Raw genomic sequence first — 26204 nt, 5'->3', positions numbered from 1 at the left:
AGGGATGCAAGAATGGTATAACATTCACAAATCAATAAATATAATACTTCACATAAACAAAATGAAAGACAAAAATCACATGATCATATCAATAGATGCTGAAAAACCATTTGATAAAATTCAGCACCCATTTGTGATAAACACAATCAGCAAAGTGGGAATAGAGAGAGCAAACCTCAACTTAATAAAAGCCATATATGAGAGACCTGCTACCAACATTATACTCAGTGGGCAAAAACTAAAAGCATTTCCCTTAAGATCAGGCACAAGACAAGGGTGCCCACATTCACCACTCTTATTCATCGTAGTCCTGGAAGTTCTAGCCACAGCAGTTAGACAAGCAGAAGAAAGAAAAATCATCCAAATTGGAAAGGAGGAAGTAAAACTGTCATTATCACAGACGACATGATAGAATACAGAGAAAACCATATAGTCGCCACCAAAAAACTACTTGACCTAATCAGTGAATTTGGCAAAGTAGCAGATACCAAGTCAATATTCAGAAATTGATGGCATTCATGTATATCAAGAATGAAGTATCAGAAAGAGAAACTAAAAAAGAAAAATCCAATTTACTGGGACAACAAGAAAAATAAAGTACCTAGGAATAAATTTAACCAAGGTTTTAAAAGACTTGGAAAATTATAGAACACTGAAGAAAGAAATTGAGGAAGATACAAATAAATGGAAGCATATACTGTATTCATGGATTAGAAGAATTAACATCATTAAAATGTCCATACTACCCAAAACACTCTATAGATTCAATGCAATTCCTATTAAAATACCAATGGCAAACTTCACAGATCTAGAACAAATATTTAAAAAATTTTATATGGAACCAAAAAACACCCTGAATAGCCTAAGCAATCCTGAAAAAAAAGAACAAAGTTGGAGGGACCACAATACCTGATATTAATCTGTTCTATAAGGCGACTGTAATCAAGACAGTCCTGTACTCAGAGAATAACAGACACATAGATGAATGGAACAGAATAGAGAGCCCAGAAATAAACCCAGGTCTCTATTGTCAAATAATCTTCATCAATGGGGGTATGAGCATCCAATGGAGTGAAAACAGTTTCTTCAATAAGTACTGTTGGGAGAACTGGACTGGTACATGCAAAAAAAAAATGAAACTAGACCACCAACTTACACCATACACCAAAATAAACTCAATTTAAGTCATGATAACATAAAAGTCCTAGCAGAAAACATAGGCAGTAAAATTTCAGACATCCCATGTAACAATATTTATGACAATATATCTCCTATATTGTCATAAAATAAAGAGAAATAAAGGAAAAAATAAACAAATGGGACTATCAAATTGAAATGTTTCTGTGTGGCTAAAGAAACCATCAAAATGAAAAAGGGAACCCATTATATGGAAGATATAACTGATGTAATGATATCAGTTATAATGATATAACTGATAAGAGATTGATGATATAACTCATGCTATATCAGTTTGCTAATGATATAACTGATAAGGGGCTAATTTCCAAAATATATAAAGAACTCATATGACTTAACACCAGGGAAACAAACGACCCAATTAAGAAATGGGCAAAGGACCTGAATAGACACTTCTCTGAGGAGAACATACACGTGGCCCAAAGACATATGAAAATATGCTCCACATCATTAGCCATCACAGAGATGCAAGTTAAAATCACAATGAAATATCACCTCACACCTGTCAGGATGGCCATCATTAATAAATCAACAAACGAGTGCTGGTGAGGATGTGGAGAAAAGGGAATTCTAGTACACTGTTGGTGGGAATGTAGACTGGTGCAGCATCTGTGGAACTTCCTCAAAAAATTAAAAATGGAACTGCTTTATGACCCAGCAATTCCACTGCTGGGAGTATACCCTAAGAATCCTGAAACACCAATTCAGAATAATTTATGCACCCCAGTGTTCATAGCAGCTCTATTTACAATAGCCAACTGTTGGAAACATCCCAAGTGCCCATCAGTATATGAGTGGATTTAAAAAGTATGATACATTTACATAGTGGAATAGTATGCATCAGAAAGAAAGAAGGAGTTCCTCCTACCTTTACTACAGTATGGATGGAACTGAAGACAATTATGGTAAATGAAATAAGTCAGTCAGCAAAAGACATACCATATGACCTCACTTATCACTGGAATCTAATGAACAAAATAAACTAATGAGAAAAATAGAACCAGAGACATGGAATTATGGAACAGACTAATAGCTGTAGGAAGGGAAAGGGGGAAATGGTGGAAGGAATCGGAATGGATTAGTCAACAAATGTGTATGAATGACTCATGGAAATGGACAATGGAGAAGGGATTGACTGTGGGCAAAAGGGGTGGGCTGGATGGAGGGATGCCAAAGGGAAAAAAATTGGGACAACTGTAGTAGAATAAACAATAAAAGAGAAAGTAGGAAAAAATGTAAATAATGTATAAGGATCAGAGTGAATATCAAATAGCATAATAAAACTAGTGGAATCCCATTGTTTCTGTTGTTGGAAATTTTGTTAGAAAAATGTGACCACCTGCTTTGTCTTTTTGATAATATTGCTGTTCCTTATTACAATAATCTTATTTTTATGTGTCTAAATATTACCTTTGCCAAAATGGTTCTGCATTGCATTATATTTATATATCCTGATATAATGTAATATTGGTATATTATTTATAAGCTTGAAAGGGCCTTTTATCAATAGTTATGTTTTATGGGGGGGGTCAAAGAATACAGAGTTATAGTTTTGTGCTTGCTCATTACACAGATACTAATTTAAACAATAATGTATTTTGGACTTCCGGCCAAGATGAAGGCATGGGTAGATACACTGTGCCTCCTCACACAACCAAGAGAAGGACAACAAATTTAAAAACTAGAAACAACCAGAACTGAGAGAAAATCGAACTGTATGGAAGTCTGACAACCACGGAGTTAAATGAGAAACATTCATCCAGACTGGTAGGAGGGGCGGAGACGTGCAGCCAGGGCAGAAAGGACACCTGGCAAGGTGGCGAGGACCAGGGAGGGTGTCTGCTGGGGGAGCAAGTGGTCCCACATTTGCATTGCAGATAAACTGGGAGGAACACCTGGGGAACGAGACAGACCACACAACCCAGGGTTCCAGCGTGGGGAAATAAAGCAACAAAACCTCTGACTGAAAAAACCTGTGGGGATTGAGTTGCAGGAGAAACTCCCAGCCTCACAGGAGAGTTTGCTGGAGAGACCCACAGGGTCCTAGAACATACACAAAACCACCCACCTGGGAATCAGCACCAGAAGGGCCCCATTTTCTTGTGGTAGCAGAAGTGACTGAAAGCCGGCCAAGAGTTGAGCAAGCAGCATTGTTCCCTCTTGGACCCCTCCTCCACATACAGAGCCACAAAACAGCATTGTGGGTTGCCCTGCCCTGGAGAATACCTAAGGCTCCGCACCCTGCTATGTATGTAACAGGCTTGCGGAGACAAAAGAAATGGCCCAAAAGAAAGAACAGATCAAAGCTCCAGAAAAAAATACAACTAAGTGATGAAGGGGGATAGCCTACCTATCAGATGCACAGTTCAAAACTGGTAATCAGGATGTGCACAGAAATGATTGAATATGGTCACAAAATGGAGGAAAAAGTGAAGGCTATGAAAAGTGAAATAAAGGAAAATGCACAGGGAACCAACAGTTACGGGAAGGAAACCCGGACTCAAATCAACAGTTTGTAGCAGAAGGAAGAAACAAACATTCAACTAGAACAGAATGGAGAAACAAGAATTCAAAAAAATGAGGAGAGCTTGGGAACGTCCGGGACAACTTTAAATGTTCTAACATCTGAATCAGGGGTTCCAGAAGGAGAAGAGGAAGAACAAGAAATTGAGCACTTATTTGAACAAATAATGGAGGAGAATGTCCCCAGTCTGGCAAAGGAATTAAACTTCCAGGAAGTCCAGGAAGCTCAGAGTGTCCCAAAGAAGTTGGACCCAAGGAAGCACACACCAAGACACATCATAATTACATTAGCCAAGATTAAAGATAAGGAGAGAATCTTAAAAGCAGTGAGAGAAAAGGAGACAGTTCCCTACAAAGGAGTTCCCAAAGGACTATCAGCTGATTTCTCAAAAGAAACCTTTCGGGCAAGAAAGGGCTGGAAAGAAGTGTTCCAAGTCATGAAAGACAAGGACCTACATCCAAGATTACTCTATCCAGTAAAGCTATCATTTAGAATGGAAGGGCAGTTAAAGTACTTCCCAGATAATGTAAAGTTAAAGGAGTTTATCATCACCAAGCCCTTATTATATGAAATGTTAAAGGGACTTATCTAAGAAAAAGAAGATGATCAAAAATATGAACAGTAAAATGATAACGAACTCACAGCTATTAACAACCAAACCTAAAAAAACAAAAACGAACTAAGGAAACAACTAGAACAGGAATAGAATCACTGAAATGGAGATCACATGGAGGGTTATCAGTGAAGTGGGGGGTGGGGCATGGATGGGGGAGAATGGGGAAAAAAGTACAGGGAATAAGAAGCATAAATGGTAGGTACAAAATAGACAGGGGGAGGTTAAGAATAGTACAGGAGATGTAGAAGCCAAAGAACTTAAATGTATTACCCATGAACATGAACTAAGTGGGGGGAATGCAGGTGGGAGGGGTTGCAGGGCAGAGGTGAATAAAGGGTGGGAAATGGGACAACTGTAATTGCATAATCAATAACATTTAAACGAAAAATAATATATTTTAAGAACTGGTAGTTTTTAATCTATTTAAAATTATGTAATGCAAAACCTAAATATCATATAGTTTAGAAGGCATGATTTTTTTCTGAAGAAAAGTGCTGAGTAACATGAGCAGTTTTTCCCCTCTCTCTGCTTTTCTGTATAAAGCCCCCAAATATTAAATTCCTATCCTCAAAATGATATAGTTATTTTAGGAAAGTTGTAATGATTGTATATGTACAGATTGATTGACTTCCTCATAAGTAGGTCTGTGTTTTAGGATAAGAGCCTCATCCAGATGCTAGTGTTTAAGTAGACTTCTCTGAGTTTTTCTTTCTACCTGGGCAAACAAAGTTAAAAAAAAAGCTCAGATAAAGTACTTTCTTTTAGGGGTAATAAGTTTTGTGATGATAGTATGAATGACAGTTCATGAAACATCATGAAGTTATGTTTATTTGAAAGTTATGTTTGTTTATGTTTATGAAAATTTGAAATTTTGGAGCTCCCTAAGGAACTCAACAGAGTTTCAGGGAATATGATACACATCTAGGAAAAATTTGGGTCTTGCAAGAGAAACCTTAAACTAGCTGCTATTTTAAATCCCCTATCCATATATATTGTCTGTGTATTCCTTATTCCTTTATATATCTCCCTGTATGTATGTATGTATGTGCATGTATATGTGTGCCATATATATATATATATATATATAATTTGTCCATGTAAATATGATTACTTAAACCATTTGATTCCTTTTTTCCTTTCACTACTTGGCATGAGGAATTTTTTTGTTTGTTCTCCTACTAAATTGTAAATTTTAAATTGAAACTTGAAATAGGACATTATATTCCTCGCAGCATTAGTATGTTGATAGATTATCATCTAGGTGATGAAGGACAGAACTTGGCCTGTCTCATTGAAAAAGTTCCCAGCACATAGTAGGTGCTAGAATGTTTGTTGAATGAATTATTACCAATTAGATTTTATAACAGCTGTTCAAAGAGGGCAACTAATATAAATTAGTATATCTGGCTCCCTGGGACTCATTTTTTTTAAAGATTTTATTTATTTGTTTTTAGAGAGAGGGGAAGGGAGGGAGAGAGGAGAGAAAGATCAGTGCATGGTTGCCTCTTTGCCTCCAGCTGGGTACCTGGCCCCCAACCCAGGCATGTGCCCTGACTGGGAATTGGACCAGTGACCCTTCTGTTCACAGGTTGGCACTCAATCCACTGAGCCACACCAGCCAGGGCACAGGACTCATTTTTTTAAAGCTCTGATTAGTTCCTTGTTTTCTTTCATTTAGTCCTTTAAAAAAATTTTATAAGTAGCCTGTGTTCACTGTTGAAAATATAGAAAGTAAAAATAAACATAAGAAAAAAAATATTCATAAAACCCCACCACCCCAAAAGAATATTTTGGTATATGTACTTTCAAATTTTATTTTATGCGAACATACACTTTATTCTTCTTAGAAAAATATGGATTCATGTTTTAGAAAAATGTTTCATTCAATAATATAATGCATTTTTTTCCTTCTAAAAAATGAGTTCATGGATCCTGTTTCTCTATTAAGAGGTTTTGAAGAGTTCTCTTTACTTGCTGTCTCTCATTCCCTTCCACCTGTTTTCTCATAAAATCACTCTAATCAGACTGTCACTTCCACTTCTGTCAAAGTTTTTTACTGTGCTAAATCCAATAGTCAATTCTCAGCTCAAATCTTACTTGATCTATCAGAAGTGTTTGAAACTATTGTTCACTTCATCACTTTTTGTCTTCCACTTTTCCTTCTACCTCACTGTTGGGTCTTCTCAGTTTCCTTTACTGATTCCTTTCCATTTCTGTGCCATTAAACGTCCTATCATAGTCTCTAGGATTCAGTCTTTGGACTTCTTTTTGTGCTCACTCTTAAAATGAGATACCATCTCACACCTGTCAGAATGGCTATCAATAAATCAACAAACAAGTGCTGGCGAGAGTGTGGAGAAAGGGGAACCTATTTGCACTGTTGGTGGGAATGCAGATTGGTGCAGCCACCATGGGAAGCAGTATGGAGATATCTCATAAAGTTAAAAATGGCTAGCTTTTGACCCAGCAATCCTACTTCCCAGAATATATCCAAAGGAACCCAAAACACCAATTTGAAAGAACATAAGCATCCCTATGATTATTTCAGCATTGTTTACAATTGCCAAGATATGGAAGCAGCCCAAGTGTCCATTAATAGATGAGTAGATAAAACAACTATGGGACATTTATACCATGGAATACTACTTAGCTGTAAGAAAGAAGAAAGTTTTACTCTTTGGGATCATATGGATGGACGTGGAGAACATTATGTTAAGTGAAATGAGGCAGTCAGAGACATACAAATACCATATGATTTCCTTCATATGTGGAATCAAATGAACAAACAACTAACAAGGAAAATTGGGACAGACTCATTGATAGCAGGATGACAAGCAAGTGTGGGTGGGGAGGCGAGGGAGTAGAGGGATCAAGCAAAAAGGAGAAAGGACTCACTGATATGGACAACAGTGTGGTGATTGCTGGGGAGGGGTGTGTATAAGGGGACTAAATGGTAATGGAAGAGAAATACAATAACAAAATTAAGAAGAGAAAGAAAAAAATAGATGATCCCATTCAGTCTCATGGGTTTACAAACTGTCTGTACACTCATGACTCTCAAATGTTATCTCTAGGTCAGACTTCATTTTATAGACACTTCAAACTTCATCTAGCCAAAACCATTCTCCGGGTATCTATTACCCACAACAAACTACTGCTCCTTCTCCAAATCTTTAAGTGGCAGTTTAAGCCAGAGGCTTTAAAGCCATTTGCAGTTTAAGTTCTCTGGAAGGCAGACTGAGACAGATTAGCAAGCTGTTAGTTTATTAGGGAGTGTTCTTAGGATCTACAGCTCTAGGAAGCAAGAGAAGGACAAAGGATGGGGGGACCATTTAGGTTGCAGTGCAGTCTTAACAAACGCCTCAGCTTATGCCATGGGGAGCTTGGAAGCTCAGGTGGCTCATTATGGTTGTCCCAAGTTAGGGCAAGGACTCATGAGACTAAATGACATCACCTGGGAAGTGAATAAAGATAGGAAGTCCAAGGACAGCCATAGACAACCACACTGGCTAAACCACCATGTCAACCAGTTGTAAGAGATAGCCCTGAGAAGGGGCATGAGCTTGACTTTCTTCAGCCAAGGCAATTCCTAAAGAGTTTGATAGTTGAGTGCTGTCTGCCAGCAGCAGTCCGTGTCTAAGGAGTAAATCCTTCACTTCTGAAGGAGAATCTGCACAGTGTGTAATGTTTACTACATTGTCTGTAATTTCTCTCCTTTTCTCAAAACCCAAACAAATGTTCTATTTTCAAAATACATCCAGAATCTGACCACTTTTCACCTCCTGCTTTACTACCGTGTTGGTCCATACCACCCTCATCTCTTGCTTAGATTATTGTTATGCTCTCTTAAACTGGACTCCTGCTTCCACTGTTGCATCTTTCTTCTGTTCTCTACATAGTTGTTAGAGTAATCCTTCCAAAACAAAGTCAAGTCATGTTACTCTGGGACTGTGGCTTCTGAGAATAAAATTCTAAATTGTTTCCATTGTTTACAAGGCTCTCCACAATCTGGTTCTAATTACTTCTCTACTACTGTTCTTGCTCATGCCTCTCCAGCCACATTGACTTTTCAATCCAGTTTTCTGGTCTCTGTTGGCCTGCCTATCTACTCTCCTGACATCCTCCCAACTTTGTCAGTTTCTCCTCATATTTCTACTCAGTCTAGTGGGTTAAAACAATGTTGGTCATATCACATTAAATGACTTGGTCAAGGTAATCCAATGAGAAAATTACTGCAGGATTTAGAAAAAGTTCGTCTTTTGCTTTTATTGACCTCTTATTCTTTTATTTATATCTCAGTGTAGAAATATTATATTTGAAAGAAAAAAATGTTAATTTTTTAAAGTGTTCATCTTGGTATTGGTAAAGGATCATCTTTTACTGCTTTCTTTGCCCCTGGAATTTCAAGATGACTTCTAGTAAAATGAATTACTCTTACTGCAACTATGTGATGAGATTGAGATCATGCCACCTCATACATGGAACTAATTATTTCTTGTTCTTTTTACCTGTACAGAGCCTTTCATCCTACTATAAAGGAGGATTTGAACAGAAAATGAGTAGGCGAGAAGCTAGTCTTATTTTGGGTGTAAGGTAGGTATGCTGCATAAGTATTATTTTGCTCTGTGGCCAAGTTTGTATTGGAAATGGAGAAAATGTTACAATAAAGTTGTCCTTATATTTTAAATTATGAACAAGAGGCAGAGGAGAAAATACAAGTTTTTAATTTTAAAACCTCATATCTTAGAGAGCATCTCACACCCCCATAAAAAATCAGGCAAAGTTGTGATGTGTCTTTATTCCTTAACAAGGAGTTATATTCAATGCTAAAGTTTCAGAGCAATTATAATATTACCTATTGTGACACTGAACTCTTTCTGGATTCAGTTTTATATTTTGTTATGTATTATATTTTCAATTATAATATGGGCTCTGTTTCACAATTCTTTTCTACTTCTGTAATTGACATCTAGCATATTTTGTTACGCTTCTTTCACAGTATGCGTTTATTGTCTAATGTGAGACAGTATAGGAGAAAGTCAGTGATATTGTATGGTTGCTGTGCGAGATCATTTAACACTTAAAGTTAATAATTTCCCTACTGTAGATTTACCAATAGCTGCATTCAGGTTTTTATCTGAGGTTCCTTTAGACCTCATGGAATTTTTGTGGGAGTTGGTTATTATAATATGTCATCTACAACAAAATTCCCTGGTGATGTGATCAACATAATTAAGCAAATAGATCATAAAGTTCTATATTGCGTAATATTTTAAAGATTTTGTTTATTTTTAGAGGGAGGGAGAAGGAGAGGGAGAGAAACATCGACATTCGAGGGAAACATTGATTGACTGCCTCTTGCATGCCCCCAACCCAGACATGTGCCCTGACTGGGAATCGACACAGTAACCCTTCAGCTTGTGGGATGAGCCACACCAATCAGGGCAATATATTGGCATAATTTGTAAAATCTCTTATAGACTAGCAGATTTTTAAGCCCCAAACATTTATTATTTTATAAGAAATAGCAAGAAAAAACAAAAAGGGAGAGGGAGAAGAGAAAATGGCTCATTTTAGCTTAGAGCTTTATTTAAATAAAGAAGAGATGAGCCCTGTCTTTATCTGAAAATAGAAAAAGAAAACTGATTTTAAGGAGGGGAACCAAATTAGCAAGTTACTTACATTGCTAACTATTGTTTGCTTTAATATTATTCAGAATAGCCGTTATTATTTTTTTTAACTTCTATTGGGTCCCCCATAACATCCCATTCATAGTCTTGAAATGTGAATATGAAACACATTATAAGCCAAACACAAGGGTTTTTGAGAATATCATTTCGTATCAGCCATGGCACTCGTATTAGGACAGGTAATTAGAAGTTGACTGAAGGTATGTTGGGCACACAGTTACAAAGTTCAGAGCACAGACTCTGATAACAAGTAAATCTGGGTACCAGCACCAGTTTTACCTGCGTGCACGTACTACCTGCATGACCATGGTTTTATTATTTGTAAAATAATCATTTTGTAAAATAGAGGTAATACTAATTTCTACTGCTTATGACATTCTTAACATAGCCCTGGCTGTATGGCTCAGTTGGTTAGCTCATCGCCCTGATAGGCCACGATTGCAGATTCCATCCTGGGTCAGGACACATACAAAGATCAACCAGTGAATGCATAAATAAGTGGAACAACAAAACAGTGTCTCTCTCTCTCTCTCTCTCTCAAATTAATAAATAAAATTTTAAAAGTTCTTAACATAAACATGGCACTTATTAACTACTCAATAAATGCCATGTAAACAAAAACGGGTTCTTATTCTATCGCTGAGGCACTTCATTGTATGATCTTGGTGAGGTTATTTTTAGCTTTTTTGCACTTTAGTCTCTTCAGTTTTGAATTGGAATTAATAATATTTATTATTATTAGCCTTATTGGAATAATATAAATTGATAGGCCAATACCTTTTTATAAGAGTGCCTGTAAAATAACAGGTACTGAATAAATGTTGGCTCCTCTTTCTTCCCATCTTCATCATGAATGCAGAAGCTAAATATTTGCTTTTAATCCATTAAGTAGAAGGGTAAAATTAATTTGCTTTCCTCTAGCCTCTTCTTTCATTTGGGTAATGTTGATTTTGAGGAGATTCTTCAAGATGTGGATACATTGTTGTGGTTCCATTTTCTGTGGTCAGTGGATCTAATTTACACTACAGAACAAATAGGTAAAGGTAACATGGAGCAGACTGTTGATTTACTTAAAAAATACTCTGTATGCTACTGGATGATTCTGTACTATACATTCTTACATAGCCTAAAATATTTTACTGTCCAGGAAAATTATTATACCTGGTATTTTCTGAAATGATGTACATTTGTGACTTTTAAACCTACAAGCTTCTGTGGAACTCTGTTTAAATATTATTCAAAAGACCAATAGTAAAAAATATGAATCTGGATACCGTTCCTTTTGCTTGCAGGATTTGGGAACACCACGCAGTTCTGCACGCCCCACCACCTCACACCAGCGAAATGTGTTCCAGGGAGCACAATTTGAAATGGCTAATCTAGGCAACATGCCATTTAAAGTTTCATTTTCAGTTTCATGGTGAAATTATCTGCACTGGAAATAAATTAGAACTATGAATAATTTTTATACTATGTTTAAGAACTAGGATTCTCCCAACTATGTTTAAGAACCTGTAAATCTTTACAACAGGTAAATGTATTAAAATATATTAAGGTTTAAGGGACTTAAAGAAAAGGGGACAAACTCTGTAGGCAAAGGATAGTACTTTCTTCATCCCCAAAGCTGATCATTAGGAGTATTATAATTTTCTTAAAGGTAGAATATTTTTTTAAATTTATTATTTTTATTTTTAATTGTTTTTTAATGTATTTTATTGATTATTCTATTACACTTGTTCCATTTTCCCCCTTTTATTACCCTGCGCCCTGTACACTCCCTCTCACCTACATTCTCCCTGCTTTACTTCATGTCCATGGGCTGTACATATAAGTTCTTTGGCTTCTACATTTCCTACACTATTCTTAACCTCCCCCTGTCTATTTTCTACCTACCATTTATGCTACTTATTCTCTGTACCTTTCCCCCATCTCTCCCCCTACCAGTCCCCCACTGATGACCTTCCATGTGATCTCTATTTCTGTGGTTCTTTTCCTGTTCTAATTGTTTGCTTAGTTTGTTTTTGTTTTTTTCTTAGGTTCGGTTATTAATAGCTGTGAGTTTGTTGTCATTTTGATGTTCATATCTTTGATCTTCTTTTTCTTAGATAAATCCATTTAACATTTCATATAATAAGGGCTTGGTGATGATGAACTCCCTTAACTTGACCTTATCTGGGAAGCACTTTATCTGCCCTTCCATTCTAAATTATATCTTTGCTGGATAGAGTAGTATTGGTTGTAGGTCCTTGTCTTTCATGACTTTGAATACTTTTTTCCAGCCCCTTCTTGCCTGCAAGGTTTCTTTTGAGAAATCAGCTGATGGTATAAATGGGAACTCCTTTGTTAGGTAACTGTCTCAATTTCTCTTGCTGCTTTTAAGATTCTCTCCTCTTTAATCTTGGGTAATATAATTATGATGTGCCTTTGTGTGTGCTTCCTTGGGTCCAACTTCTTTGGGACTCTCTGTGCATCCTGTACTCCCTGAAAGTTTATTTCCTTTGCCGGATTGGGGAAGTTCTCCATTATTTTTTCAAATAAGTTTTGAATTTCTTGGTCTTCCTCTTCTTCTTCTGGCAACCTTATTATTTGGATGTTGGAATGTTTAAAGATGTCCTGGAGGTTCCTTATCCTCTCCTCATTTTTTGAATTCTTGTTTCTTCATTCTGTTCCGGTTGAATGTTTCTTTCTTCTGCTCCAAACCCTTGATTTGAGTCCTGGTTTCCTTCCCATCACTGTTGGTTCCCTGTAGATTTTTCTTTATTCCACATAATGCAACATTATTGCTGCCTGGGTCTTTTTTATACCGTTGAAGTACCCAGAGAGTTTCTGGAGTGCCCTTATAACCAGTGTTTTGACTTGTGCATCTGATAGGTTGGCTGTCTCTTCGTTGCTTAGTTGTGTTTTTTCGGGAACTTTGATCTGTTCCTTCATTTGGGCCATTTTTTGAGTCTCAGTGGGCCTATTAAGTAGTAAGGGATGGAGTTTTAGGTGTTCTCCAGGGCGGGGCCACCCGCATTGCTGCATTGTGATGCCATATGTGGGGGGAGAGGTGTGAGAGGGAACAATGCTGCTTATTCCGCCCTCTGCTAGTTTTTAGTCATTTCCCCCAGTACTCACAATCAAGTTGGGCCCTTCTGGTGCTGATTCCCAGGTGGGTGGGTTTTTTGTACATTTTAGGACCCTGTGGGTCTCTCCAACAAACTCTTCTGTGAGGCTGGGAGTTTCTTCTGCTGCCACCTCAACATCCACAGGTGTCTTAAGTCAGAGGTTTTGAGGCTTTATTTCCCTGCACTGGAACCCTGGGTTGCTCAGTCTGTCCTGATCCCCAGCTGTTCCTACCAGTTTATCTGCACACAAATGGCGTACTGTGCTGTCATCCAGCTGCTGCCTAGACTGGTCCGCCATCCCCTGCTTTTCCGAGAGTCTTCTCTGCTCTGTCTGCCTGTCTCTGCCCCTCCTACCGGTCTGGATGAATGTTTCTTCTTTAACTCCTTGGTTGTCGGTCTTCCATACAGTTTGATTTCCTGTCAGTTCTGGTTGTTTTTTGTTTTTAAATTTGTTGTTTTCCTTTTGGTTGTGGGAGGAGGCACAGAGTGTCTGGCATAGGTAGGCAAACTTATTTGAAAACTTCCTTGAATGGAAGTCTAAGGTAGAATATTTTGAGTGGCCGTACTTGTGCAAAAGAACTTTCCACTGACTTCAATCTAGTTCATTTGTTGGCAAACCTCAGGGTATGTAATATTTAGGGAGTTTTATATACAAAACTATGTACATTGTTACTTATAGGCAATGCAAGTGATTTTCAAGGATAATCTTGACTAAAGTGCTAAATTTTGTCTTTTGTGCTAAATTAAAACTTAATATCCAGAATAAGATGCAACTTAACATATATACTTCCTCACAAAACACATACGCTGGAAATTTGGATGAGTAACCCATATTTGATTAGCTTTATAAAATAAAGTTTTTTAAACTCCCCCTTTTTTTTTAAAGATTTTCTACTATACCATAGTCTTTTAAGTTGTTAGTATTTACTAATACAGAGCTTTTATTCTTTCAAGGAGTTTAATTTTTTACAGCCCTTTATTTACATTTGGAGGGTGGTATAAAATGCATTAAGCACCTGTTGCATATTTAATACTAGATAGTATTTTAAGATCCAAATCACAGCTTCTATCCTTAAGTAGTTTAGTACCTACCTAAGGAGACATGTCAAATATATACATAAAACTAGAAAACATAACTAGTAAATGAAATAAGTGTTATAGAGCACCCAAAAAGGGAGGGGAATGATAAATGTAGCTTCAGGACACTAAATCATACAGGAATTTTTCTTAGCTACATCTTTTTTATTCTTAATAGGCAATTAAACAATAAAATGTTCATAGCCCTGGTAGAGTGTTAATGACTTTTTCCTCAAAATTTGCTAGTCTGTATAATCAACAATGTCTGTTTTTCTGGGGAGGAATCTAAAAACCAAAAAGCAAGTTAGAAATGGTCCCCAAAAGACTTCTACAAATAGCTAAAAGGAATACTCCTAAGTTTTTATACTAAAATACTTATTACACATTTATATTTTATTTAAAAAATTTAAATACCCCCCAGTTTTTTCTGAGATATAATTGGCACATAACATGTTATCTTAGCTTAAGGTGTACAATATAATGTATAGATTTATGTATGTGTTGCCAAATGTTTACCACAGTATGTTTAGTCAACATCCTACACCTAATACAGTTACAGACTTTTTTCTTGTGATCAGAATTTTTAAGATTTACTCTCTTAAGAACTTCGAATTATACAAGACAGTATTGTTAACTACAGTCACCATGCTGTACATTCCATTCCCAGGACTTGTTTATCTTACTGGAAGTTGTACCTTTGGACCACCTTCATTTGTTTTGCTCCCATTGCCCCACCTTTTGCTTCTACCAGTGTGCTCTTTGTTTCTATAAATTCAGCTTTTTTAGATTCCACATATAAGTGAGATCATACAGTATTTGTCTTTCTCTGTCTGACTTATTTCACTTAGCATAATACCTTCAAGTTCTATTCATGTCACAAATGACAAGATTTCCTTTTTTGTGACTATTATTTCTTTTTAAATATTTAAATATATCATTTAAAAATAATATTTCATTTTACTTACAAACATATACATAAGTATAGACATATATATATATATATATATATATAAAATCTCACATTTTCTTTCTTCATTCATCCATCAATGGATACATAGGTTGTTTTCATATCTTGGCTATTGTAAATAATGCTGCGATGAACATAGGAGTTCATATATCTTTTTGAATTACTGTTTTGTATTTCTTCAGACAAATGCCCAGAAGTGGAGTTACTGGGTCATAACATAGTTCTATTTTTAATGCTTTAGGAACCTCCATACTGTTTTCCATAGTGGCAATTCTACCAAGAATGCACAAGGGGTTCTCTCTTCTCCACATCCTCGCCAACTCTTTTGTTGTTTGTTAATTTATTGGTAATAGCCATTCTGACAGTAGTGAGGTGATATCTCATCGTGGCTTTAATTTACATTTCTCTGACAATTAGTGAAATTGAGCATCTTTTTACATGTCTATTGGCCATCTGTAGGTCCCTTTTGGAGAAGTATCTATTCAGGGCCTCTGCCCATTTTTAAATGCATTGTTTGTCTGTTTGGTGTTGAGTCACAAGAGTTCTTTATAAATGTTGGGTATTATCCCCATATTTAATGTATCATTGGTGATTGTCTTCTCCTAATTGGTAGGTTGTCTTTTTGTTTTATTGACAGTTCCCTTTGCTGTGCAAAAACTTTCTAGTTTGATGTAGTTCCATTTGTTTCTCTTTTGTTTCCCTTGACCAAGAAGATATATCAGAAAAATATTACTAAGAACAATGTCTGAAAGTTTACTCCTGATGTTTTCTTCTAGGTGTTTTATGGTTTTGGGTCTTACATTTAGGTCTTTAATTCATTGTGAGTGTATTCTTATATATGATTTAAGAAGGTAGTCTAGTTTTACTTTTTTCTTTTATCTGTACAGTTTTCTCAGCACTGTGTATTAAGTAGACTGTCTTTACTCCATCATATATTCTTGCCTCTTTTGTCATAGATTAATTGACCATGTAGGTGTGGGTTTATTTCTGGGCTCTGTATTCTGTTTCATTGTCTGTGTGTCTATTTTTATGCCAGTACCATGATGCTTTGATTACTGGATTCTTATATAGTTTGATATCAGGTAGCAATGATGCCTTCAACTTTGTTCTTTCTCAAGATTGCTGTGGCTATTCAAGGTCTTTTGTGGTTCCATTTAAATTTTAGAATTATTTGTCCTAGTTCTTTGAAAAATGTCATTGGTATTTTGATAGGGATTGCATTGAATCTATATATTGCTTTGGGTAATCGACTTTTTAATGATGTTAATTTTTCCTATCCCTGGATATGGTATATGATTCCATTTATTTGTATCTTCAGTATTTTTTTCCATGTTGTATAATTTTCCAAGTACAGGCATTTTACCTTCTTGGTTAAATTTATTCCTAGGTTTTTTTTTTGTTGTTGATGCAATTATAAGTGGATTATTTTCTTAATTTCTCTTCCTGATAGGTTGATATATAGTTTTTATATAAATGCAACCTGTTTCTGATATTAATGTTCTATTCTGCTACTTTACTGAATTCATTTTTTGATTCTAATAGTTTTTGAGTGTAATCTTTAGGGTTCTCTATATATTGTATTTATATTATGTCAACTGCAAATAGGGACAGTTTTACTTCTTTTGAAATAGGATGCCTTTTATTTATTTTTCTTGTCTGATTGCTATGGCTAGGACTTCCAATATGTTAAATAAAAGAGTTTGCTGTGGGTTTGTCATATATAGTATTTATTATGTTGAATTATGTTTCCTCTGTTCTCACTTTGCTGAGTTTTCATCATAAATCGATGCTAGATTATGTCAAATACTTTTTCTACATCTACCAATATGTTCATATTATTTCTATGATTCATTTTGTTTACGTGGTGTATCATGTTAATTGATTTGTGGATATTGAACTAGCCTTGCATCCCATGTTGGGAGATTCTTAATTACTGATTTAATTGCATTACTAGTAATTGGTCTGTGCTGAATTTCTATTTCTTCATGATTTAGTCTTTGTAGATTGTTAGTTTCTGGGAATTTTTTCGTTTTTTTTAGATTTTCCAATTTGTTGTTGTATGATTTTTCATAGTAGTCTCTTAGGATGTTTTGTATTTCTGTGGTATTATTTTAATGTCTCCTCTTTTATTTCTGATTTTATTAATTCGAGTCCTCTTTTTTTCTTGGTGAGTCTAGCTAGTGGTTTGTCTATTTTATCTTTTCAATAAAATAGTTCTTAATATCACTGGTCTTTTCTATTGTCTCTTTAGCCTCTATGTCATTTATTTTCACTCTGATATTTATTATTTCCTTCCTTCTACTTAGTTTGTTCCTTTTTTTTTTTCTAGGTCCCTGAGGTGTAAGGTTAGGTTATATGAACTCTTTCTTTTTTCTTAATGTTGTAGTTTATTGCTACAAACTTTCCTCTTAGAACTGCGTTGGCTGTCTCATAACTTTTGCTATGTTGTAGTACCATTTTCATTGGTCTCAAAGTATTTTTGATTTCTCTTCTGATTTCTTCTTTAACTCAAGACATTTATTCATAGAAAAACGTTTTACATGCTTTTCAGCAATTGATAGTGCATTTTAACATGTTTGGTCATTTAACCCTAGGAGATTAGAAGTAGCAAGTAACTGGCAATGGACTGAAACACTGGCAGAATTGAGGATTGACAGCTGATAGTGAGGGAGGCAGTGTTCAAAACAGATGGAAGAATGTAAATGAGTAGTATTGTTTGACCATTTAGTAGAAGGGCAAGCAAACCTCAGCAGACTGTAACCATTTATTTGTACTTAATTAATTGTCATGATAATGCTTTGAGTCATTCAAGGAATGTTAAATTAGGTTATTTATACTCCATTTTAAAAGTAGGAAGTATATATTTTTATTAGCATCCTTTATCTCCACAGTAACTAGCACTTTGTTGACGTTAACTAATTTAATACCTACAGTTGCTCTCTTTCCTAACTGTGGTGAATAATAGGGAAACTGAAGCATAGGGATGTTGACAGATTGATGAAGGTTACCATTCTACATGGCAGCAGGATTAAAATCCAGCAGTGGAGTAGCTCTGGAATCCAAGAACCTGTCTGTTAAACTCTATATACTGCCTTTCCCCCCAAATAATTAGAAGCATAAGTTTTCAAACTTACAGTATCGTCTATACACTGTGACTCCTCTACCCTCTGTATTGTTTTATTTTTTAAATTGATTGAAAATAAAGACTGACTTTGCAAAGGACAGAAGAAAAATACATGCAGCATTGAATCAGTGATTCATTTTGGTGGTTACTGGAATTAAGTGATAGGCGGTAATTTCATATTTATCCACAAGATGGTGAAATTCTCATTAGTGTTTAATTTCTTGAAACCCATATAAACCATTAATTTAAAATCTGGATTTGATATAATTTATTATAAGCTCTTTTATTTCTTTTTACAGCCCATCTGCTACTAAGGCCAAGATTAGAACAGCTCACAGAAGAATCATGATTTTGAATCACCCAGATAAAGGTAAGTAAAATTCTTATTTTTCATAATATGTGGTTCAGAATCTGCTCTGAGTTGCTTTCAGTTTACTTAAACTCATTATAAATGATTTATAGTTGAAACGAAAGTATATATGCCAGTGTATTGTGATTTTTTTCTTATAACAAATGAGGCTTCAGGTTGAAGTTCAGTGACACGCAGCAGTGGTAGATTTATGTTATCAGCTTTTAAGAGCTTAGTTACTGATTTTTATATGGGAGTACCTCGCCCTTATTTGAGGTTGCTAGATTTTTGATTGAGAAACTACAATACTACTGCTGGGACTATACCCTAAGAATCCTGAATCACCAATTCAAAATAACCTGTGCACCCCAGTGTTCATAGCACTGCAATTTACAATAGCCAAGTGCTGGAAACAGCCTAAGTGCCCACCAGTAAATGAATGGATCAGAAAACAATGATACATTCACACAATAGAGTGCTACACAGCAGAAAGAAAAGGAGCTCCTACCCTTCGAGCCTGCATAGATGGAACTGGAGAGCATTATGCTAAGTGAAATAAGCCAGGCAGTGAAAGACAAATACCATATGATCTCACCTATAAGTGGAACCTAATCAACAAAACAGAGAAGCAAGCAAAATATGACCAGAGACATTGAAATAAAGAACAAACTGATAGTAACCAGAGGGTAGAGGGGAAGGGAATAATGGGGGAAAGAAGGGGAAGGGGAAAACAAAGGAACATGAATAGAGGACTCATGGGCACAGACAAGAGGGCTGGGGGGGAGGCATTGAATGTGAGAGTTGGAGGGGTGGGATTGAGGTGAGCAATGGGGACAACTATAACTGAATACAAATAAAAATAAAAAAAAGAAACTGACTTACGTACCATGAATTATATTTACTTAACCTTAAATAGAGAAGCACAAGATTTAGAGGATATTCTCCAAATCTCTGAATATAATATGTCATCGAAGATTCTGAATGTCTTAATGTTATTCTGGAAGGCTCCGAGGCTGAGCCATTTATTTTTAACTGGCCAGGTTTTTTAATGAAATTTATCTTACAGAAAGACAATTATTATAACTTTAACTACACTACAGCTGCTTGAGAGAGAAAGCCCATATGTTCCTTACTGTTTCTGCTCTAAAATAACAGATGGTAGAGAGTTGTGCTGTATTTCAGAAGTTAAGGTAGGGGGGAGGAGAGGGAAGTGTTTCTTGGATTCTTATTTATAGACTTTTGTTTTATAATTATTTTGAAAAAATTTAAAACAAGATTTGAATTCATACCCATCTTAACTGACAACAAAATAAAACATTTTTTCAAATTTCTCACTTAATTACTATAACAATTGTTTTTACTAACCATTATTTCCTTTGGTTTTTGAACTTGCTGTTTTTTAGTGTGAATAAACAAGGGAATCACCTTTTAAATGAGTTTTTCCTTAAAATTTCTAAACAGCTTCAACCGTTAACTGAAAGATACACTCAGCTAATTAACTTTGTATTGTGGGCTTTCAAAGTAATTGCCTCAGAAAGAAATGTGTTTAAGTGCCTCCTTGAAGCTTTCTGTCTCCTGAACATCCGATGTCCCTTCTAGGTCTGGTGTGTGCCCTTCTCTTATTGATTGCAGTGGGATCAAGTACTCCTGTCTTTTAGATGACTGACAGGTTATCGATTGTGCCTGCTGGCAAGGAAGCGACTTCTAAAATGTATCTAAGAGAACATGTATTTTTAGATATCTTCAGTAAAAAAAAGAAAATGTTTATATATCTTATGAGCCAGTAGTGTTTAAATAATTAATAACCTGGTTTATTCTGAGATTGTATACACAGCAGAGGTGGATTGTGGACTGACTGTAGTGTGCTTACGAACCTCCTCGTGTCTGTCCCTTTGTGGGTAGCAGGGTGTGGAGGTGTGGACCTGGAAGCAGGAGGCCAGCAGTTTTCTCAGGCGCCTGCCTTCTAGTTAGCAAGGGCCTGGACACTCTCCTTAACCTCTCCAAATGTTAGTTTTATCATCTATAAAATGACGGGATTTATTTCAAAAGCTCTTTTTGATTATATATGATATAATATAATCTTTATATGCCTATTTAATTAATAAAGAACCTATACCTTGTATTTCTATTCAGATCACATTTTTCATTTAATAAAAATGCTTTTAATCTTTATAGATTATTGTTCCCTCTAAGAATGTGTTGGCAGTTGTGGATATTTTGTCCATATAATTGCTCATCCACTCACATTTTAAAATATTTGGATTTTCAGAGAGCTCACAAACTTCCTGATGTCTATTTGTATACTCATACTTAAGAATTCCTGCTCTAGTGAAAGCAATGGGAGTTAAGGAATGTTGGCACTACTGTGGGGAAAGAACTCGTGTATGATAACATTGGGAGAGGACAGCTTAGAAATCTGTAAATTGTCTCTCAAGAAGGAAGTTTGTTTTATTTTGTTTTGTTTTTAATGGGAAGCGGATAACCAATTTTTAACAAAAAATGTCTGATTTTCCTTGGAAAGAAAGCCAAGAACATTTGGAGAAGTGTCAGAATGGCCGACTTTTTAAAAAATTGTTTTAAATTTTACAAATGCAGTTGACAATCATTATATTAGTTTCAGGTATATAAGATACGGTTAGACATTTATATAACTTATGAAGTGGTCTCCCTGATAATTCTAGTACCTGCCTGGCACCATACATAGTTATTACAATACTATTGACTATATTTCCCATGCTGTACTTTATGTCCCGTGACTGTTTTCTAACTGCCAATTTGTACGTCTTAATCCGTACACTCTTTTCATTTGGCTCCCCAGCCTCCCTCCCACTATTTGGCAACCATCATTTTGTTCTCTGTATCTGAGTTTCTTCCTGTTTTTATTTGTTTGTTGACTTTGTTCTTTCAATTTAACATAAAAGTGAAATATATGGTATTTGTCTCTGTCTGTAATTTCACTTAGCATACTATCCTATAGGTCCATGAGAATGGGCAACTCTTAATTTTGCCTCCTCTTTTTATAATTTTTCACCATGTTTACTTTGGCCAAATCAGCACTGTTATAGGTGATTGCAAAAACTTAAATCCTCCACCCAGTGCCTCTGACATTAATGTCTTCCACCACCTTTACCCCACCCCAAAGTTGCTTTTCTGTTGGTTTTGCTACCTGCTGGTAAAAGAAAGTTAGAACTTTAACTGTGTGTTCAACTATGATTTGTTTACGTATTTCATTATCAGCTTGTGCAGAGAAAGTGACACTAGAAAATTACGTGTGAGAAATGGCCAAAAATAAATTTTTTTGTAATTTTTAAATGAGCATTCATATGTGTTTTGGTGAAAAAGGGAAATTGTGCTATTTCAGTTTATAAAAGGTTAATGCAGTAAAAGAAGTTATGCAAGATTTTTTTTTTTTTTTTTTACTGCATTAACTTTACATACAAATCTAGGCACCTGATTTTTAAAAAAATCACTTTGGAGCCAAAAAGTTGGTAATTACTATTATTATTGTTATTGTTATTACTATTTTATAAATCAAAATTATACTTATTTTTTGTCAGGTCACCAAAAATATATTTTGGGTGTGTCACAGAATTTTAGTAATTAGTTTATGTTTGCTATGAGATAAAAAAGGTTGAAAATCACTGATTTAGAAAGATTTGTAGCACTTTGACATTGCCATGACATCTAAATGGATGATAATTTTTTATTTTGTAAATTGGTCTACTAAAGAATGGAAAAAATTTTTTAAAGTGATTCTTCATCATAGTTTGAGAGACACTGAACTAAATCAGTGCTTCCTCCTAAATCAAGATTTTTTTTTGCCATTCTGGTAAATATGGCTAGATAGCTGTTCTTCAAGATTTCTAGGGATGTAGAGCTCCCCTGTTTTGCAAGGCAGCCCATTGGTAGTCAGCTCTAACTACCATAACTTCTTCCTTTCATTCTGCTAGTATCTGCCTGCCTACTCTCAGTCTTTTTCCTCTTATGTCCCCTTTTAATAAACATAATATTCTTACTCTTCTTTAACAGTATTTAAATCAAAATAAGATTAAATATTGAGATAAAAAACAAATCAAAGTATTTATACTGTAGAATGGATTTTCCCTGATTACTCTCATTGTAAAAGAAGCTGAATTTGATGTGAAGACCTGGTATAATATATTATAATTTATTACAGTATATTATACTTAAAAAATGAAGTATAACATTTAGAAAAAGAAAGAGGATCACCAAGAGTCAACATAGATTCACTAAGAAAAAGTGGTGCGTAATTAGCTCAGTTTTCTCTTTTGATAGATAACTAATATGTTATTTGTTTCAGTGGGTTCATCTTTCCCTTCATTGTAACATGTTAATTAGGTTGAAGGCATTGTATTTGAGTTCATTATTTTTTAAAATATTTTATTTATTTACTTTTAGAGACAGGGGAAGGGAGGGAGAAAGAGAGGAAGAGAAACATCAATGTGTGGTTGCACGTCACGTGCCCCCCACTGGGGACCGTGCCCTGAGTGGGAATTGAACCAGCAACCCTTTGGTTCACAGGCTGGCACTCAATCCACTGAGCCACACCAGCCAGGGCTCATTATTTCTTTCGATAAAAAGATCATTTTATCTTATCACATTGATTTTCCTTAATAAATGGTAAGATCTTTAGGAGTAAATAACATGACTTATTCCATTTATAACCTGTAAGGCTGACATTTAGTATACTACCAATGTCTTTTTTCAAGAGTGAATAAATAAGCAAATGGTTAAAAAGGAAGTATACAAATAAAATTTATAGACAAAAAGAATTGTGAGTGATAGCTGATACATAATGATCATATCAAAAAATTTTAAAGACTTTTTGGAACTATTCTTTCATTCATTCAGATTATTTATTCAACTTCTACAGTGCATCAGATATTGTACTAAATTTTGGGACTTTAACCGTAAAACAAGTTAACTAGATCCTTGTTCTCATTGAACATAAATTCTAATGGAGGGACAGACAAAAAACAAGTAAGCCTATTTCAGGTTGTAAGTGCAATAAAGGGTACAGTGGACTGAGATACAGAATGTGGAAAAGAGGCAGCTTTACATAAGGTGGTTTTGGGAAGGCTTCTCTGAGGAGCCCTAAAGGATGAAAAGAAACTAGTTGTGTTGTAGTTAGTGGTTGGAAAGTCAAGGAACTAGCATGTGTGAAGGCTTTACAGGAGGGAAGAATTTAGGGTGCCTAAAGACTTAGAAAAAAAAACCAGTGGAAGGCCTGACTGGTGTGGCTCAGTTGGGTGAGCATGGCAAAGCGAGAAAGGTCGCTGGTCCAATTCTCAGTCAGGGCACATGCCTGGGTTGCAGGTTTAGTCCCCAGTTTGGGCGTGTGTGAGAGGCAACCAATTGGCGTTTCTCTTTTTCCTTCCCTTACCCTCTCTATAAAATAAATAAATAAATAAATAAATCTTTAGAACAAATAGTGGGATGGGATGTAATAAGCAAGGGAAGAGGTGGCACGACATGAGGTAGTGCCCATATTTTGAGAACTATAGGTATATTTTATGATAATGAAATGCTGTAGGTTCTGTATAACATTTGCGCTTATTCTAAGAAGTTACTGTCAGCTTTTAAGCAGTAGAGTGATATAATTTAATTTTTAAAAAATCACTTTTCTCACAATCTTGATTTTTTTTGATATCTGGTCACTTTATTTTTTAATTTTATTTTTCAGTTACATTTACATTCAATATTATTTTGTATTAGCAGATTAAAAAATTATTTTTAAATTACAGTTAACATCCAATATTATATTAGTTTCAGGTGGTTAGACATTTATATAACTCACAAAGTGGGTCTGATAAGTGTAGGACCCATCTTATTCTTAATTATATTTTATATTGAAGTGTACTATACAGGTAGTACATTGCACAAATCATAAGTATATATCTAAGTAAGTTTTTACAAATATAGTTGTATAACCAGCTCCCACATGAAGAACTAGAACATCACCACACCTCTGAAACCCCCTCAAGACCACTCCCAGTCTACCATACCCTTAAAAGCAACCACTGTCTTGAATTATTACATAATAGACTAGTTTTGCCTCTTCAATGCATGTTGTTGTTAGCATCTGGCTGCTTTTAGTCAGTATTATTCTTGTGAGATTCCTCGTATTGTAATATGGAACAATAGTTTGTCCATTGTCATTGGTATATAGAATCCATAACAAAGTGTGCTTCGTGGACACACCAGAGGTTCCTGAGATCCTTTCAGGAACTCTGTGAGGTGAAAACTATTGTCCTTTTATTATGTTGACATTTTGCACTGGTGGTGAAAAAGCATCAGTGAGTAAAACTACTGGTGCCTTTGCAATAATAAAGGCAATGGCACCATGTGGTCATATACTCATATAGAGAATTAAATCTTGACCCATCTCACACCGCTTGGAAAATTAATTCTTAATGGATTTTAAACTAACTGGGAAAAATAAAACAATAATGCTGTTCTTTTAACAAAATAAACAAAACATAGAATAGGTAAAGATTTCTAAAACGGCATTAAAAAGTGCTTACTATTTACTTAAAGGAATTAAAATGTGTCTCTGTATAATAAGAAAAATTAGCCTATAATTTTGCTGTTTTGGAAAGTGGATAGATTTAGTTGTCAAGGTTACTCTAGCCTCTTAAAAGGAAGTAGGCAGTGTTTTCCTTTATTTCTTAAATGAATTTGTATAACATGTTATTTAATGTTTGTAAGAAAACACCAGTGAAGCCATCTGGGCTTGGAGACTTCTTTGCAGAAAAGTTTAAAATTATAGACTCAATTTATTTAAAAGATATACATCTTTTCAGATTTTTTTGTTTCTCCTTATTTTAGCTTTGGTTAGTTTTTTTCCTAGGAATTTGTCCATTTCACATAAAATTTTAGATTAGTTGGCATAAAGTTGCTCATAATATCCTTCCATTTATAAATATCTGTAGTTGCTACAGCGTTCACTACTTTTTCATTCTTAATGTTAGTAATTTATTATTTGTATTATTTCTCTTCTTTCTTGGCAAGTCTTGCAAGAGGTCAATGTATTTTTACACTATTTACATCTAATTTGTTATACTCCATTTGTAAATTAATTTTTTACATCATTTTGTTGTTATCTCCTACTATCTTTGTGTTTCATTTGCTGTTCTTATTCTAATCTTTAAAAATGAATACTGACATCATTTGTTTCAGTTATCATTCAGCTAATAATACTGTAATTTCCATTATGATTTTTTTCTTTGGCCTATGTATTATTTTACATGTATTGCCAAATTTCCTAGCAATTGAAGATTTTCTAGTTTTTTCTATATTACTGACTTATTGCTTAATTCCATTTGGGAAAAGAGCATACTCTGATTTCAGTTCTTTGAAATTTGTTGTACCTTTATAATCCAGCATATGGTCAATTTTGGTAAATAGTCTGTGAGCAGAATATATATTCTGTAACTCTTGGATGCAATAGTCTGAATATGTAAGGTGTAGTTTATTGTGTTGATCATATTTCCTATATATTCTTACTGATTTCTTGTTTACCTGCTGTGATG

At 35.1% G+C, this 26204-nt stretch overlaps 1 protein-coding gene across 1 annotated transcript in view; it reads left to right on the top strand.

Annotated features, from left to right (window-relative positions):
- The window catches only part of DNAJC15 (DnaJ heat shock protein family (Hsp40) member C15), a 91047-nt gene that overhangs the window by 44176 nt on the left and 20667 nt on the right, over window positions 1-26204 (top strand). The window contains exons 4-5 of the mRNA XM_024569408.4: window positions 8854-8930; window positions 18602-18672. Of these exons, the coding sequence (XP_024425176.2) occupies window positions 8854-8930; window positions 18602-18672 (148 nt within the window). The remainder of the gene's footprint in view (window positions 1-8853; window positions 8931-18601; window positions 18673-26204) is intronic.

The sequence above is a fragment of the Desmodus rotundus genome, chromosome 13 (genome assembly GCF_022682495.2).
Source record: "Desmodus rotundus isolate HL8 chromosome 13, HLdesRot8A.1, whole genome shotgun sequence".
Lineage (NCBI taxonomy): Eukaryota > Metazoa > Chordata > Mammalia > Chiroptera > Phyllostomidae > Desmodus > Desmodus rotundus.
The sequence above is the reverse complement of the archived record's forward strand: the minus strand, read 5'-3'. Positions and strand labels throughout refer to the sequence as shown.